Source organism: Leopardus geoffroyi, chromosome D1 (genome assembly GCF_018350155.1).
Source record: "Leopardus geoffroyi isolate Oge1 chromosome D1, O.geoffroyi_Oge1_pat1.0, whole genome shotgun sequence".
Taxonomy (NCBI): domain Eukaryota; kingdom Metazoa; phylum Chordata; class Mammalia; order Carnivora; family Felidae; genus Leopardus; species Leopardus geoffroyi.
Genome location: NC_059329.1, coordinates 57,494,017 through 57,510,381, shown reverse-complemented (window position 1 = coordinate 57,510,381; position 16,365 = coordinate 57,494,017). Strand labels below are relative to the sequence as shown.

Below are 16,365 nucleotides of genomic sequence, written 5' to 3'. Positions count from 1 at the left end.
ATGTTTGTATCTCCCACACGTTTTTAGCTAGTATCTTACATAGAGAGGGCACTTTAAATATAATTTAAGAACTTCTCTTCCATTTGCAGTGAAGGCTCACCTCAGTCTTTTTATATTTATCCTGGTTTTATAAAGTCTCCTTTGATCATCCCAGTCCACAGGTCACTCTTACTTTTGTTCCAATAAGGACTGCCTATAAAACATTTAATTGCCAGCAATACAACCCTAATGTTATCTTTTTTTGGTGTATATGCACTTTATAGTCTTTTTATATTTCAGTATATTCCAATAATATCCAGGCATAGACAATTAATACATATTGATTCATTCAGCAAATCTTTAAAAAGAAATCAATCAAGAGACTCATTAGGAAAAGTATAGTCAAAACTGGCACCTAAAGAGAACAAAAGATCTCATCCATGGCAATGAAAAACAAATTCCTATTGTTGGAGTCAAACAACCTTGACATACTTAGTAGTTACTAGTAAATTAAATTGTGTTGTAATTCTACAAGTGTTTTCAAATTTCATGAGTCTTCCTTTCTCTTTAGGGACACATAAGTGCCCAACCACATTCATTTCCTGAAAATACCAATGAAAGCAGATGGCTTTAAACAAAAACAATTAACTATGTTAAACATATACAGTTATCATTCATTTGTAATTTGGGTAGGTTTCCCTGCTGAAGACATTATATAGTTGGTTTGTAGTACATTTGATTTTATTGTATGCTATTCCTTAGCTCTTATGCTATGCTTTAAAGTTATTTGCATTTTACACATCCTTACAGTAATTAATGGGATGTCACAAATTCTGCACACTTGATTTAAAAAATATATCTTTATGGTCAAATTCTGTAATAAGGGGCTTATTTCTTTAATTTGATATTTGAATCAGAACACTAGAGATTCTTCCTGCTCCAAGTATGGTCCACAGACTAGCAGCAATGGTATCACCTGGAAGCTCATTCTTGAGGCCAAATCTCAGACCCTACCCCAGGCCTACCTAACGGAAATTTGCATTTTAGATTCCCAGGTGATCTGTAAGCACTTTAAGGTTTGAGAAGCACTGGTTTAGACTCTAGAGGAAGAACAGAATGTCTAAGATGCACATGACCAAGAAACAGTTACTAACTCATTGTAATTGCTTATTTGTTGGTCTTTTCTGCTAAATGAAGGCGTGTTGAGGGCAGAACCCTTTCTATTTTCTCACCACTAGTATTCATTCCCTGGCCCTAACAGGCTCTGAAAACATTGCCCAACACACAATACATATTTTTGCTAAATCCATGAATGACTGAGCAAAGTAAAAATAAAACTTTTTCATAAAGTGAATCCTTTAGGAAATTCTTTTGTACAACACAATTTCATGTACTACCATACTAATTCCTTAATTCAGTATTATGAATTCCATTTTAAATACATTGCCTTCGCTACTTCAACAAATGCATTTAATGCATTTGACAAAGCAAAAGCTTGGATCATCTTCCTCTGCTGGAGTCACCAGTGGCGTCTTTTACAAGTGAGAGAGCTGCATTTTAACTCTGGTCTCACAGATCCATCCCATATGTCTGCATAAGATGAAATCACCCCAACAACTTGGAGGGGGTGGGGGGAGTAGAGGAGGAAAAGGAATGGGTAAAGCAAAAACAATTCCGTATCAGGAGCATCATATGAAACCTGGAAAACATGATTCTTTGAACAGGATACTCCAGAAAATAACTCCCGGCAAGGGGAATAAAGAGGTAAGAGAACTGTTACCTTTTCAAGAGCTAAAGGTGATAGAGAAAACCACCAGCGACTACCTAGCGACGTAAAGTGGAAACACACCAGACCAGAAGTAAAGCAGAGAGCGGTTAGAGACACCTAAAAAGGGTACCAAAAACCACTTTTCAGGTTTGCAGAGAAAGGAAGTCAAAGGAGAAGAAAGAGGAAAGAAAATAGTTCTACGAAGGGTAGAACTTACAACATGATGATGATAAAGTAATAATAAATAATCGATAATAATAATTTTTTTTTTTAAAGAGACGACATGCACTTGAAGGGCGGGGCTGTGGGTGAGAAAGGGAGGCTGCAATTCCGCGCACTGCAAAAGGAAGTGACCACAGGTATCCCGCTCAGATGGTCCCGGGGAGGCGGCCCAGGCATAGGTGGGTGGCAACGCCCGGCTCCGCTGGCCCCCACCCCGTGGCCTGAACCATCTTCTCAGCAGCCTGCTGACCACCGGGTGCGGACGGGAAAGGGCGGACTGTGTATGGGCGGGCGTGCGGGAGGACAGGAGGATGCAAGGCTGAACAGGTACCCACCTTATCCCAACGGAGCCACTGCCCGATGGCCGTGTCTAGCTGAGGATCACCGGTATGGTAGGGGGCGTGGAGCAGGTTGGAGTTCAGGTCTCCCTCCGCGTTTTCAGCCATGGCAGCCAGACTAGGGTGTGAGGGCCTGGGGGCCGGCGAAGACACTGAGTTGGGGGTGGGGGCTGAGATGCGCTCACCAGGGTTCTGACGCCCCCTCCTCACTGAAGGGCATCGGAGACCAACCGCAAGGTGTCTGAACCAGCTCCTGCCGCAGCTTTGCGGAAGCAGGAAAGACGGGGGATTCGGCCACCCGCTCCCCACCAGACTAGCTCCGGGTCTCTTTCTGGGCGAACGGACAGAGGCGGTCCGGCGGCGAGAGAACAACAACAGTCCCAGATGTCTGGGTCTCGGCCGCCGCCGCCGCCCTCGCCGCTGTACGCCCCGCCTCCCGCGCCACTGGCCCCACCCTTTCCCGCCCCAGCTGATTTAAGTCCCTGGGGCGTGAGGCACCAGCGGGAGAGTACGATTCCGGTGCCTTCGCAGTGACATAAGTTAGGATCCGCTGGGGTGTGATGGGTTGTGGCGCGGCCTTTTTTTTTTTTTTTTTTTACTTTGCTTCTTGCCACGCGTCTTATCCTTGTTAACAGTCCTCACACACTCCCACGCGTCTCCTTTTCTCGCTCAGCTCCCAAGGCCGCTACCAGCACGCTGCTTCAGAGCTCGCTCCGGGGACCCGGGCGCGCGTGCAGTACCCCTGCTCCCTCCAGCTTCAGCTTGGGGTACGCGCTTGGCGGGAGGATGCACGGGCCTGTTTCCGCACGACCTCACGGGAGTTGTAGTACTCTTCTTTCCCGGAGATCTGTAGAGACCGCCGCAAAGACTACAACTCCCAGCGGCTGCGCGCTCTCCCTTTCCTCAAAGGAAAAAGATCCGCCTCGAAGCTATTCCTTACGGACGCGCCTTTCCCTTGCCTTGCTGCGCAATGTGGCCTTAGAATTAAGTTATTTTAAGCCAGGACTGATGCAGTAAGGGGACCACTGTTATCCATTTAATGCTTTACAGTTTATCAGTCATGTTCTATCGCTTCAACCATCTTGTGAGGTAGGTGGGCGTGATCTAGCCCTAATTTACAAACAAAGAGGAAACTGCCTGTGCCTGTGAAGGGAGTTTCTCAATGACGAAATTCGTAATGGAACCAGCGTGCCAACCTCACATTTCAGCTGGTAGTTCTGTTGCTGCAGTGGGGGTAGGAGGGAGAACAAGATGACTGAAAACATAGACAAAGAAGTTAAGGAGGGAGGATGGGTCAGCATTTAACCATAACACAAGCAACGATGCCCAGGTGTCAAAAGAGAGGTAAAGAGCAATGACGATAGGCATACGGAGGAGGAAATGAGATTTTTGAAATAATCTTCAATTTTTTATTTTGCCTCTCTGCTATGGAACGCTCACCTTGCAGAGTCACACAACTTGAGGACTGAGAGATGCTGAGCAGGGCTTACCTGTCCGACGCTCAGTTTCTTGGTTTGTCCTTCTTACAATGGCTCTATGATTTTGGCCGAGTATCTTACAGCTCTTTCCCTAGTCAGCTTTTTTGTAAGGAGGGTGTAATAATATTTTACAGTTACTGGCTCTACAGTAACTTAATAAATAGCTTTAGAGTGCTTGAAGGTTCACAGATAAAAGACCTAATAAATTCAAAATACTCCTTTTTTCCCTTTAACAAGCCATTTACCATAATAAAATCCAAGCTACCAAGGTACAGAAAGAGCATAGTGCCAATTCCTGAAAAATAATGTGCCATGGTTGGGATTTACAGTCTTTGCTAAGCAGTTGGGTGTTTCTTTTATGGAATTAGCAGGTTCTTTTAATCACACAAGGCCTGGGAAACAACCACGTGTCATGAAAAGAAATTAATAGTTCACTATCGTCACCATTATTGTCCATGACAAATGTTAAGTATTTACTCTATGCTAAGCATTATGCTAGGAGCTGAGGCCACAAGAAAGTATATAACAAAACTGTTTATTTCAAAAAATAAAATGTGTCTGGGAAGACAGATGTATGTGAGAAAATGCTTCCTTCAGACAACTGTTAAAGAATTCAGAGTCTGAGGTAGTCAGTAAAAGCAACAAGCAGCAGGAGGGAGAAGCACTGGGCTTTAAAGGTCAAAAAATTAATAAGTAGAGAAAAAGGTAGAGGGCATTTCAAACCCATACATCATTGGTTCTCAAATCTCCCTAGGAATTCACTTAAAATGTGTATTTCTGGGGCACCTGGGTGGCTCAGTTGGTTGGACATCCATCTCTTGATTGTGGCTCAGATCATGATCCCAGAATCGTGGGATTGAGCCCCGTGTCAGGCTCTATGCTGTCAGTCTCCATGCTGAGCTTGGATTCTCTCCCACTCCCTCCCTCTCTTTCTCTCTCTCTTCTCTCTCTCCTACTCTTCCTCCCTCTCTCCTTCTTCCCCTCTCCGCCTCATGCTCTCTCTCTCTAAAAAAAAAAAAAAAGTGTATTCCTGGTCACTGCCCTAGAGATTCTGATTCAGCGCGTTGGAATAGGGCCTACGTGCCCACATATTTAACAAATATCTATTGATTGTGACATAGGTGGCCATGATCTGACTACAGAGTTTGATAGGAGGACCAGTGAATTGGTGTCCTCTGGAATCTCATTAAGAAATACAAAATTTCAGGCCCCATCCCAATTGTGCTGAATCAAAATCTGTATTTTAACGGGAGACAATGATGATTTATATGCATATTAAATTTGATAAGCAGTGGTTTTTATAAGACAGTTCTTAAATTTAATTCAATTCTGAGAAACACTACTAAATCAACAGACCTTCTAAGAGATGGAATTCTATAACACAAGTATAAAAGACTGGAGAAATACAAGTTTTAATTCAACACCAGAATCAACCAGCCCTCAATTTTATCAGCAAGATTATGACATACACTGGCTACCAGAAACCTTGCCCAGCATCTTTGGCTTATTGCTTAGGAATTGAGGGGTACCCAAAGAGACCTACAACTTATCAAATCAAAGAATAGTGTAAGTGTGTCCAGAAGAGGGAGTATAACAATTTTCCTAGTCAGAGAAAGTTCAGAAGCTTTAATTTCTGTTGGAATTTACCCAGGGTTCTTTTTTTTCAAGTTTTTATTTAAATTTCAGCTAACGTACAGTGTAATATTAGTTTCAGGTATACAACATAGTGATTCAACACTTCCATACATCACCCAGGGCTCATCACAAGTGCACTCCTTAATCCCTGTCACATTTAACCCACCCCTGCACCCACTTCCCTTCTGGTAACCATGGGTTTATTCTTTATAATTAAGAATCTCTTTCTCTCTCTCTCTCTCTCTCTCTCTCTCTCTCTCTCTCTCTTTTTTACCCCCTTGCTCGTTTGGTTTCTTAAATCCCAGGTATGAGTGAAATCATACGGTATTTGTCTTTCTCTGACTGACTTACTTTGCTTAGCATAATACTCTGCGGCTCCATCCATGTTGTTACAAATGGCAACATTTTGTTCTTTTTTATGGGAATTTGCCCAGGGTTCTGTATTTTTATTTGCTAAATCTGGCAACACCAACTGTGGTCATGAAAGAGAATATCTCTCTTGGTCCTAATATATATATGACCTAATATTTTAAGGTCATGATGTATATAACTTACCCTCAAGTGGTTCAGAAAAAAATACTGTGTGTGTGTGTGTGTGTATATACACACACAAATATATGTTATATATACACACACACATATGTATTATATAAATATACATGTAAACATATGGTTAGATAAATACCAAATAATAGATCAAATGGGGGGACATTTTAACAACGGGTGAATTTGGGTGAAGGATAGATGGATAATCTTTGTACTATTTTAATTTTTGCAGCTTCATTTGAAATTATTTCTAAATTAAAAAATTTAGAAGAAAAACCTCAGGGCATCTGGGTGGCTTAGTTGGTTAAGCACCCAACTTCGACTCAGGTCATGATCTTGTGGTTCATGAGTTCAAGCCCTGCGTTGGGCTCTGTGCTGACAGCTCAGAGCCTGGAGCCTGCTTCAGATTCTTTGTTTTCCTCTCTCTGCCCCTCCCCCGCTTGCACTCTGTCTCTCTCTCTCTCAAAAATAAATAAACATTAAAAAATTAAAAAAAAAAGAGAGAAACCTCAAGTGTATAAGAAATAGCCATTTATTTATTGTTTTTAAAATTCTAATTAAGAGATTCAAACCTCTCATTCTGTCAGGGTAGCAAGAAATTAACTTTTCATCAGTATCAGGGGCCCCTCCTCTCACTCAGGCTTTATTGTATGGTACTGGGGAAACAGAGTCAATAGCTCTAGTTCATCAAAGTTTTTGCTAACATCTGTATTGTCCAGGGTCTTTTTTTTTTTTTTAATTTCATTAAAAATTTTATTTTTAGAGCCCATCAATGGAAAAATCCCAAACAGTAGCAATACAGAGTATTTAAGAACATTTTAATATTTCTTTCTATCCATCTTTGTTTTCCTTTCCACAAACAAACATACTGGATTAACGCAACAATACTCTTAACCCCAAGTTCAATGCCTGAATACTTTCAATATCTATTTTGAACACATAATAAAGCAGAAGCAGTTGATTTTATTTCCATTTGGAGCTCAGCAATTACTTTAGCTTCACATTATTGTATCACAAATTATAACCAAATGGCCTACCAAAGCAGCTAAAATCATAAAATTATTATAAGCCAAGTCAATGGTATGTATAAAGTTAACATGAAACAACAACTAGACTAGTATACATTTGTTTTGGGTCCTACAAGAAATATGCCAAAATAACAAGCTTTAGTAAAAGATGAGGTCCTTGGGCAGAGGAGAAGGGGAAGTCATATCATCAAAAATTTTGAGGAAAAGTTAGGTAAAAGGAAACCAGCCTATAGTTTTAACCAAATGAAGGAAGAAAGGGGAGTACATTATCAGGGTTGATGACAACTTGGGAAAAGACATATAGCATTCCATCACAAACTTGTTCACTACCTCAAGAGCTCAGCATCAGGCTCTCCAGGCATTCTGTTATTCTCCCGCTGGGTTTCTTCACGTGAACATAAACGTACATTTATGCTAACAACAGAGTATTATATGGTATTTAATCTGATGGCAAACAATAGGAAAAAAAATTGTTAGGGCCAGACTGACTTCAGGCCATCTCAATACCCCTGAAAATAGGGGCAAAAAATGAATCATTAAGAAACAGTATTCAAAGAGTACTGTATTACCTAATGTGATTTATAAAACAAGCACAATTCAGTAATTGTCAATGGAAAAAGTCATAATATTTGAAAATTAGGAATGTTTTGATGCTGATTTTTTACCAAAATGGTACTCCAAACAGTTAAGTTGGAACAAATTCCAAACTCGCACTTACTTGCATCACCTCAGTTTAATAATCCAATAAATGACAAGACAAACAATGAAAACAACATCATATAGCACAGCAGCTTGTTTGGCTCCCTCTAGATAAAATCTTCAATTTTCCCATAGTTTTACCTAGAAATCCAGTTATAGAATCAAACTGTGAATCCATTTCAGCTAATAATTTATTTTGGTGCTTAACCTCATGGCCTATTTCGATGGAAAGAGATTTTATAGCAGTTACTTTTCTTCTCAGACTTTCAGTGAGTCTCTCATTTTCTTCACAGGCACTATACCCACTGTTAGCATAGCCATAGTTCCCATATTTGCCTGGAGGTACTCCTTCACCCAGGCCTGCACGCCTCATCCTGCCAGAGTAGGGAAGGAAAAAAAGCAGAAGGAGGGGTGGGTAGAAAGGGGCCACGGTCCCCGGACGGTGTCTTCAGAACCAGGGCCCAAAGAAACACCAGCTTCTTTTCCCGAAGTGCCATGACATCAGTCTGTATTGCCCAGGGTCTTAATGGTCTCTGGAAGTCTGACAGCTTTCTCCTTGCAAAGCATTCATAAGCTGTGGCCAGGAAACTTGGTTAAGACTATGAACCCCAAAGCCTCTATCTAGGTATACCATATAGCCATCACCTCTAAAATCTTGCCAATTCCTTAGACCTCAGGGACTCTCTCTCCTCACTCTCCTATCTTAAGACTTTAAATCTTGAGGAAATCTATCATTCTGCTGTGTGATTTCTCTGAAAAGAGAAGTATTGCTGCTCACAAAGAGTTGATATAAACTCTACTGAAATCTGTATTTAAAAAAAAGTCAAGAAGCAATTTTCAACTTTTAGCCCTGTTGCAAAAAACTCCAAGGGAATACGATAATAACAAAAAGCGATTATCTTTGTGTGAGGGGGAAGGATGCAGAGCACGCCTGAGATTCGGGTTAAGCAAGGCAAAGAACCTGGGGGGCAAAATCTAAGGAGGTGCTCCTTTTTCAGGTTTGTGGAAGTGCAGGATTGGTGCCTGAGAGTGAGTGCCTTAGTATATTTTTTAAACAGCTTTATTGAGATATAATTCATATATTGAGGTATAATTCATTTAAAGTGTACAATTACATGTTTTTTGTTATGTTCACTGATATGCACAAACACTACCATAGTCAATTTTAGAACATTCTCATTATCTCGGAAAGAAACCTCATGCCCTTTAGCTATCAGCCTGTTATTGCCTAATCTCCCACTCCAGGCCTAAGCAACCACTAATCTGCTTTATATATTTGTAGATTTCCCTGTCCTGAACATTTCATGCAAAAGGAATCATATAATATGTGGTCTTTGTGACTGACTTTTTTCACTTAGCATAATGTTTTGAAAGTTCATACATGTTGCAACATGTATGAGTATTTAATTTCTTTTTACAGTTGAATAGTATTCCAGTGTATGGGTATACTACATTTTGTTGACCTATTTGTCCATTGATGACATTTGGGTTGTTTCTGTCTTTTGGCTGTTATGAGTAATGCAGCCAGTTATGCTGGCTGTATGAGTAATACACAGTTATGTGTAGACTATGTTTTCATTTCTCTTTGGTATATACCTATGAGTGGATTGGCTGGATCACGTGGTAACTTATGTTTAATCATTTGAGGAACAGCCAGGCTGTTTTCCAAAGCGGCTACACCATTTACATTCCCAACAGCAGTGTATGAGGGTTTTACCACAGGTTTTTCCAACACTTCTTATTATCCCACTTTTCGATTCTAGCCATTTTAGTGACTGAAGTTGTATTTCATTGTGGTTTTTATTTGCATTTCCCTGATGACTAGTGATGTTGAACATCTTTTCATGTGCTTAAGGCCATTTGTATATCGTCCTTGGAGAATTATTTATTCACATCTTTTGCCCTTTTTTTAAATTGTTTTTTTTTATTGAATTGTAAGATTTATTTATATTTCTGGATGTAAGTTCCTGATACAAATCAGATAAATGATTTGCAAATATTTCCTTTCATTCTGTGGGTTGTCTTTTCACATTCTTTTATATTAGTAAAGTATAGATGACATACAGTGTTATGTTAGTTTCAAGTGCACAACATAGTGATTTGACAGTTTTATACATTACTCAGTGCTCACCACAACAAATGTAGTCACCACCTGTCACCATACAATATTATTGACAGTATTCCCTATGCTGTGATTTTTGTCTTTATAACTTATTTTATAACTGAAAGTTTGAACCTCTTAATCCCCCTTTGCCTATTTCACCCATCCCTCCCATCCTCTGTCTTTTCACAATCTTGATGGTGTTATCTGAAGCACAAAAGTTTTTAGTTTTGAGGAAGTCTGATTTATCTTTTTTTTTTTCTGTTGTTTATATCTAAGAATTCTTTGCAAATTCTAAAGTCATGGAGATTTACCCTTTGTTGTCTACTAAGACTTTTAATTTTCTAGCTCTTATGTTAGATTCTTGATCTATTTTGAATTGCTTTTTTATATGGTGTGAGGAAGGGATCTAAACTCATCTGTAAGTGGCCATCTGAGCTCCATTTGTTGAAAAGATTACTCTTTGCCTACTGGATGGCCTTGGCATTCTTGTAGAAGATTAGTTGACTATGGACATATGGATTTATTTCTTGACTCTCAATATATTCCATTGGTTTATGTGTCTATCCTTGTGCTAGTACCACAATGTCTAGATTACTGTTAACTTTGTAGTAAGTTTTGAAATCAGGAAGTGTGAGTCCTACTTTGTTCTTCTTTTTCAAGGTTGTTTTGACTATTCTAACTCCCTCACAATTCTAAGTAAATATTACAGTCAGCTTGTTAGTTTCTGCAAAGAATGCAGCTGGGGATTCTGATTGGTTACATTGAATCTATAGAGCAGATTGGGGAGTATCACTGTCTTAACAATGTTAAGTCTTCCAATCCATGAACATGGGATGTTTTCTATTGTAGATCTTCTTTAATGTCTTTCAACAATATTTTATGGTTTACAGAATGTAAGTTTTGCACTTTTTTGTTAAATTTATTCCTAAGTATTTTATTCTTTTTGATGTCATTGTAAATGGAATTGTTTTCTTAATTTCATTTCTGGATAGTTCATTGCAAGTATATATAAATACAATTGGTTTTTGTACATTGATTACATCCTGAAACATCACTGAATTCATTTATTAGTTCTGATAGTTTTTTATGCAATTTCTTAGAATTTTCTGTATGCAAGATCATGTCATCTGTGAATAGTTTTACTTTTTCCTTTATAATCTGGATGCCTTTTGTGTCTTTTCCTTGCCTGTTTGCCCTGGCTAGACCCTCCAGTACAATGTTGAATTGAAGTGGCAAGAGTGGGCATCCTTGTCTTGTTCCTGACCTTAGGGGAAAGCATTCAGTCTTTCACTACTACGTGTATCGTTAATTGTGGGTTTTTAGTAGATGCTTTTAATCATGTTGGTGGAATTCTCTTCTGTTTCTAGTTTGTTGAGTGTTTTTATCATGAGAGAGGGTTGAATTTTGTCACTTGCTTTTCTTAAAAAAAAAAAAGTTTGTCTATTTATTTATTTATTTAGAGCAAGTGGGGGAAGGGCAGAGAAAGAGGGAGAGAGAGAATCCCAAGAAGGCTCTGCACTGCAGAGCCCAACACAGGGCTCGAACTCATGAACCTTGAGATCATGACCTGAGCCAAAATCAAGAGTAAATGCTTAACTGACTGAGCCACCCAGGTGCCCCCAAATGCTTTTCTGTATCTATTAAGATGTACATGAAAATTGTGTTTTTTATTATGTTGATTACATTATTACAATTATTACATTAATTGATTTTTTAGAAGTTAGACCAAACTTGCCTTCTACTTGTTCATGGTATATCATTGTCTTTATATGTTGCTGCATTTGTTTTGCTAGTATTTTGCTGAGGATTAATCTGTCCATATTCATAATAGATACAGTCTATATTTTTCTTGTGATACATTTTTCTGGTTTTAGTATCAGAGTAATACTGGCCTCATAAAATGAGTGCTCCCTTCTAACTTTTGGAAAAGTTTGTATAGAATTGGCATAAAATTTCCTTTAATTTTTAATAGAGAATTCAGTGGTAAAATCATTTGGGTCTTGGCTTTTGGGTAGTTTTGGGTAGTTTTCTGATTATTAATGCAATCTCTTCACATTTTGTAGGTCTATTCACTTGTCTTTCTTCTTGAGTTTCATTAGTCTGTTTCTTTGTAGGAATTTGTCCCTTTCATCAAGGTTTTCTAATTTGTTGGCATACAGTTGTTTATGGTATTTCTTTTTAATCCTTTTTTCCCCCATAAGGTCAGTAATAATGTCTCCTCCTTTATTTGATTCTAGTAATTTGACTCTTGGGGGGAGGTGGTTAGTCTAGCTATAGGTCAATTTTAGTTTCTCTTTTCAAAGAACTAACTTTTAGGGTCATTGATTTTCTCTATTGCTTTTCTATTCTTTATTTCATTAATTTCCACTCTAATCTATATTATTTCTCTTCTTCCAGTTTCCTAATTTTCTTTTTATCAGAATCTAATTTACTAAACTGAGCCTTAGGTTTTTTGTGTGTTCATGTATTTCAATAAAACTTTATTTTACAAAAGCAGGTGGCAGGCCATGTTTGACCTGTGGGCCACAGTTTGCCCATCCGTGATCTAGAGTAATGGTTCCCAACCTTGGATGAATGCCATTTTATGGAACTGATTCCTGGACCTCACTCCCTGAGATTATGACTCAACTGACCTGGATTGGAGCATAGGGTGTTTTTTTCTTTGCTTGTTTGTATTTTAAGCTTTCTCAGGTGTTTCCCATGTGCAGCCAAGGCTGAGAGCCCTCTTTTCAGAGCAGTGATTTGACCTTGGGTTTTTTGTTTGTTTGTTCTTGGCTTAAAACAACAGAAATTTAACATCTCAGAGTTTGAGGCCAAAAGTCCAAGTTGAAGTGTCAGTAGGGCCTTGCTCCCTCTGAAGGCTCTAATGGAGAATCCTTCCTTGCCACTTTCAGCTTCTGATGGCTGTAATTATTCCTTAGTTTGTGGCTACATAACTCCAATCTCTGCCTCTGTCTTTACACGGCCTCTCCTCCTCCAACTCAAGAACAGCAAATGAGGGGCTCCTGGGTGGCTGAGTTGGTTGAGCATCCAATTGGGCTCAGGTCATGATCTCGCAGTCTGTGAGTTTGAGCCCTGTGTCAGGCTCTGTGCTGAGAGCTCAGAGCCTAGAGCCTGTTTTGGATTCTGTGTCTCCCTCTCTCTCTCCCTCTCCCCTGCTCATGCTCTGTCTCTTAATGTCTCAAAAATAAAGATAAACATTAAAAAAAATTTAAAAAAAGAACAGGAAATGAACAGATGCATAGGGCAAAGTGTGGGGGCATGGGGTGGCATGGAGTTTTCATGTCCTCAGGTCATGCCACCCTCCTAGTAACTGGATGTGTTCACCAACTCAGAAGTTCCATCTTTGAAGTTTTGATTTCAGTTATTATATTTTATATATGTATTAAATTCTTTTAGATTCTTTTACAAATTTTACAAAAGTGCTATAGCACTTTTTATGGTCTCCTGTTCTCTATAGAGATCTTCTCTTTATTTAGTGAAAGAACTGGTAGACTGTAGTCAGTTTTCTAACAGTGTTTCATTTCCTGATGAAATACAAGATCCATCTTCTATTATAATATGCAGATAGTATAGTATATTATGGATGAAGGGGTATTGAAACTATTGAGGTTAGATCTGGGCTCCAGGAGAGAAATTATGATTTTTAAAAAAAATTTTTTTTAATGTTTATTTATTTTTAAGACAGAGAGAGAGAGCATGAACGGCGGGAGGGTCAGAGAGAGAGGGAGACACAGAATCTGAAGCAGGCTCCAGGCTCTGAGGTGTCAGCACAGAGCCCGACGCGGGGCTCGAACTCACGGACCGTGAGATCATGACCTGAGCCGAAGTCAGACGCTCAACCGACTGAGCCACCCAGGCGCCCCGAGAAATTATGATTTTATGATGGTGTGATGTCCTCAGCCTGATATATCCTGGAAATTTCTAGGAATTGAAGAAAATTAAACATTCCAGACTCAAAGCAACAGGAAAACATAACCCCATATTATGTGGCAAAGGGAGGACTAAAAGGTATTATTTTTGTGGATTTCATTGTTTAAAAAAGTCTACATAAATCACAAGCTGGAACAAGTAATACATACACACACTCATATTTTCCTGCCCACCCTTTAGTTAGGGATATCAGTGAAGAGTGAAATGGCTAAAAGTATGTATTGGTTATGATTGCATTCAGCTACATGTGTTGAAAACCAAACTAGAGTGACTTAACCAAAGAGAGGTATTTTTGTTTTCCAAATAACAAGAAGTCCCAAGGAAGGCAATCCAAGTGCAGCAAGTCAAAGACATTATTAATGACCAGTCTCCTTTTTATCTTCCTGCTCTGTCATACTAAATGTGTGGTGCCTCACAGTCAAAAGATGACTACTGACTTCTGGTTTCTAGTCAGGCATGTAAGGAATTTGGAAGATGCCATTGCATCCTAACCATAAGTAAACAGCTGAACAAACTGAAAAATCAATAGCTTTCTTGGATCCATCAGAGAAGTGATGTCACAGTGCAAGCTGCTGCCCCCAAACTGGAGACACAGGCCTATATGAAGAATCACAATTTACTGTAATGGAAATCCCCAAGCAGAAACCTCAGGAACCAGTGCAAGGGTTGGAAAACCTGAACTACAATCGATGAGTTACGGGAGGCTCAATGTGGCCAAGTCTGAGAATCAAAAACTCCAAGGAGACCAGTCATATGGGGGTATATACTTTTGTCAGTTTTACCTCCAGGAGGTTGACCAGGTTTTCATAGTGAATATTGGAGAAAAATCCCTCATACTTCTGGCAGGCCAGGGGAGGAAGAAACCATTTTGAATACACCAGAGCATCTGCTCTTAACAAGACCTGCCTCAGGAGAAACTGTTTAACCAGAGGCTAACCTGCTGGATTTTTATCAGAGCTTAACTGACCTGGGGGGAGGGAAATACCCAACCCAAGTGCACTCGAACTATCCAGTCCCCTAAGGGTTGGGGGAAGACTGAAAGGTACTTGTGCAATTTACAACCCAGAGTCACAGGCTCCTTAAGAGACTGATACTAATCATCGGACTACAGAATACTTCTACTCTCCCTTCACCTTACCATGTTACAAGAGACCCATTTATAAGCAGTTTTTTTACCCAGTACATCATATGCAAATATCAATAAAAATTATTAGACATATTAAGTGGCAAAAAACAGCTTAGAGAGAGAAATCATCAGAACCAGACTCAGATACAGCAGGGATATTGGAATCATCAGATGAGAAATTTAAAACAACTGTTGTTAATATGCTAAGGGCTCTAATGAATAAAGGAGACAGCATGCAAGAACAGATGGGTAATATAAGCATAGAGGTGGTAATTGTAAGAAAAAATCAGAAAAATGCTAGAGATCAAAAACATGTAGCAGAAATGAAGAGTGCCTTTGATGGACTTCTTTCCTCAACTGGACACAGCGGAGGAAAGAATTTCTGAGCTTGAGGATATCTCAATAGAAACTCCCCAAAATGAAAAGCAAAGAGAAAAGAGGCTGACAAAAACAGAATATCCAAGAACTATGGGGCAACTACAAAAGGTATGACATACTATTCATAATGGGAATATTAGAAAGAGAAGAAAGAGAAAGAAACAGGAGAAATATTTAAAGCAATAAAAAAGGAGAATTCCCCCAAATTAATGTGAGACACCAAATCACAGATCCAGGAAGCTCAGAGAACACCAAGCAGGATGAATGCCCAAAAAACACTGTATTTAGGGATATCATATTCAGATTGTTGAAAATATAAGATGAAGAAAAAATCCTGAAGGAACCCAGAATTATAAAAACAGCTTACCTATATATATGAGCAAAGATACAAATTACATCAGCTTCTTCTCAAAAAACCATGCAGAAGAAGAGAGTGGAGTAAAATATTTAAAGTGTTGACAGGAAAAAAAACCCTAGAATTATATTCTTTGCAGGCTAATCTTTAAAAAGTGAAGAAGAAATAAAGACTTTCTCAGACAAGCAAAAACTAAAGGAATTGTTGCCAGTAGATCTGCCTTGCAGGAAATGTTAAACGTTCTTTAGAGAGAAGGAAAATGATACAGGTCAGAAAGTCGTACAAAAAAGAAAAAAAAAAGCATTGGTGAAAGTAAAAGTGAAAGTAAAATGAAAACATTTACTTTTCAAAAAAAGGTTTAATTTTCATATTGTTTTTTTTTAAGTGTTTATTTTTGAGAGAAAGAGAAACAGAGCACGGGTGTGGGGGGGCGGGGATAGAGAGAGAGGGAGACACAGAATCCAAAGCAGGCTTCAGGCTCTGAGCTGTTAGCACAGAGCCCAACTTGGGGCTTGAACTCACAAGCTGTGAGATCATGACCTGAGTCAAAGTCCGACACTTAACCAACTGAGCTATCCAGACACCCCTAATTTTCATATTAATTGATCTAACAGAAAACAGTTTGTTCAAAACAGTAACAGCAGCAAAGTATTTGACTATATATGTTTAGGTATATAAATGAAATAAATAATAGCAATGATACAATGAAAGGGAGGGAGGAATTATTTTGTTATAAGGTATTCACACTACCCGTGAAGCAGTGTAGGATTATTTGA

At 39.1% G+C, this 16,365-nt stretch overlaps 1 protein-coding gene and 1 pseudogene across 1 annotated transcript in view; both read right to left on the bottom strand.

The window, feature by feature from the left end:
- PGM2L1 (phosphoglucomutase 2 like 1) overlaps positions 1 to 3,076 on the bottom strand; it is a 50,009-nt gene extending 46,933 nt beyond the window's left edge. The window contains exon 1 of the mRNA XM_045484046.1: positions 2,305 to 3,076. Coding sequence (XP_045340002.1) covers positions 2,305 to 2,415 — 111 coding nt within the window. The 5' untranslated portion in view covers positions 2,416 to 3,076. The remainder of the gene's footprint in view (positions 1 to 2,304) is intronic.
- Positions 3,077 to 7,712: 4,636 nt separating this feature from the next.
- LOC123602409 lies at positions 7,713 to 8,173 on the bottom strand (annotated as a pseudogene).
- Between the last annotated feature and the right edge of the window lie 8,192 nt (positions 8,174 to 16,365).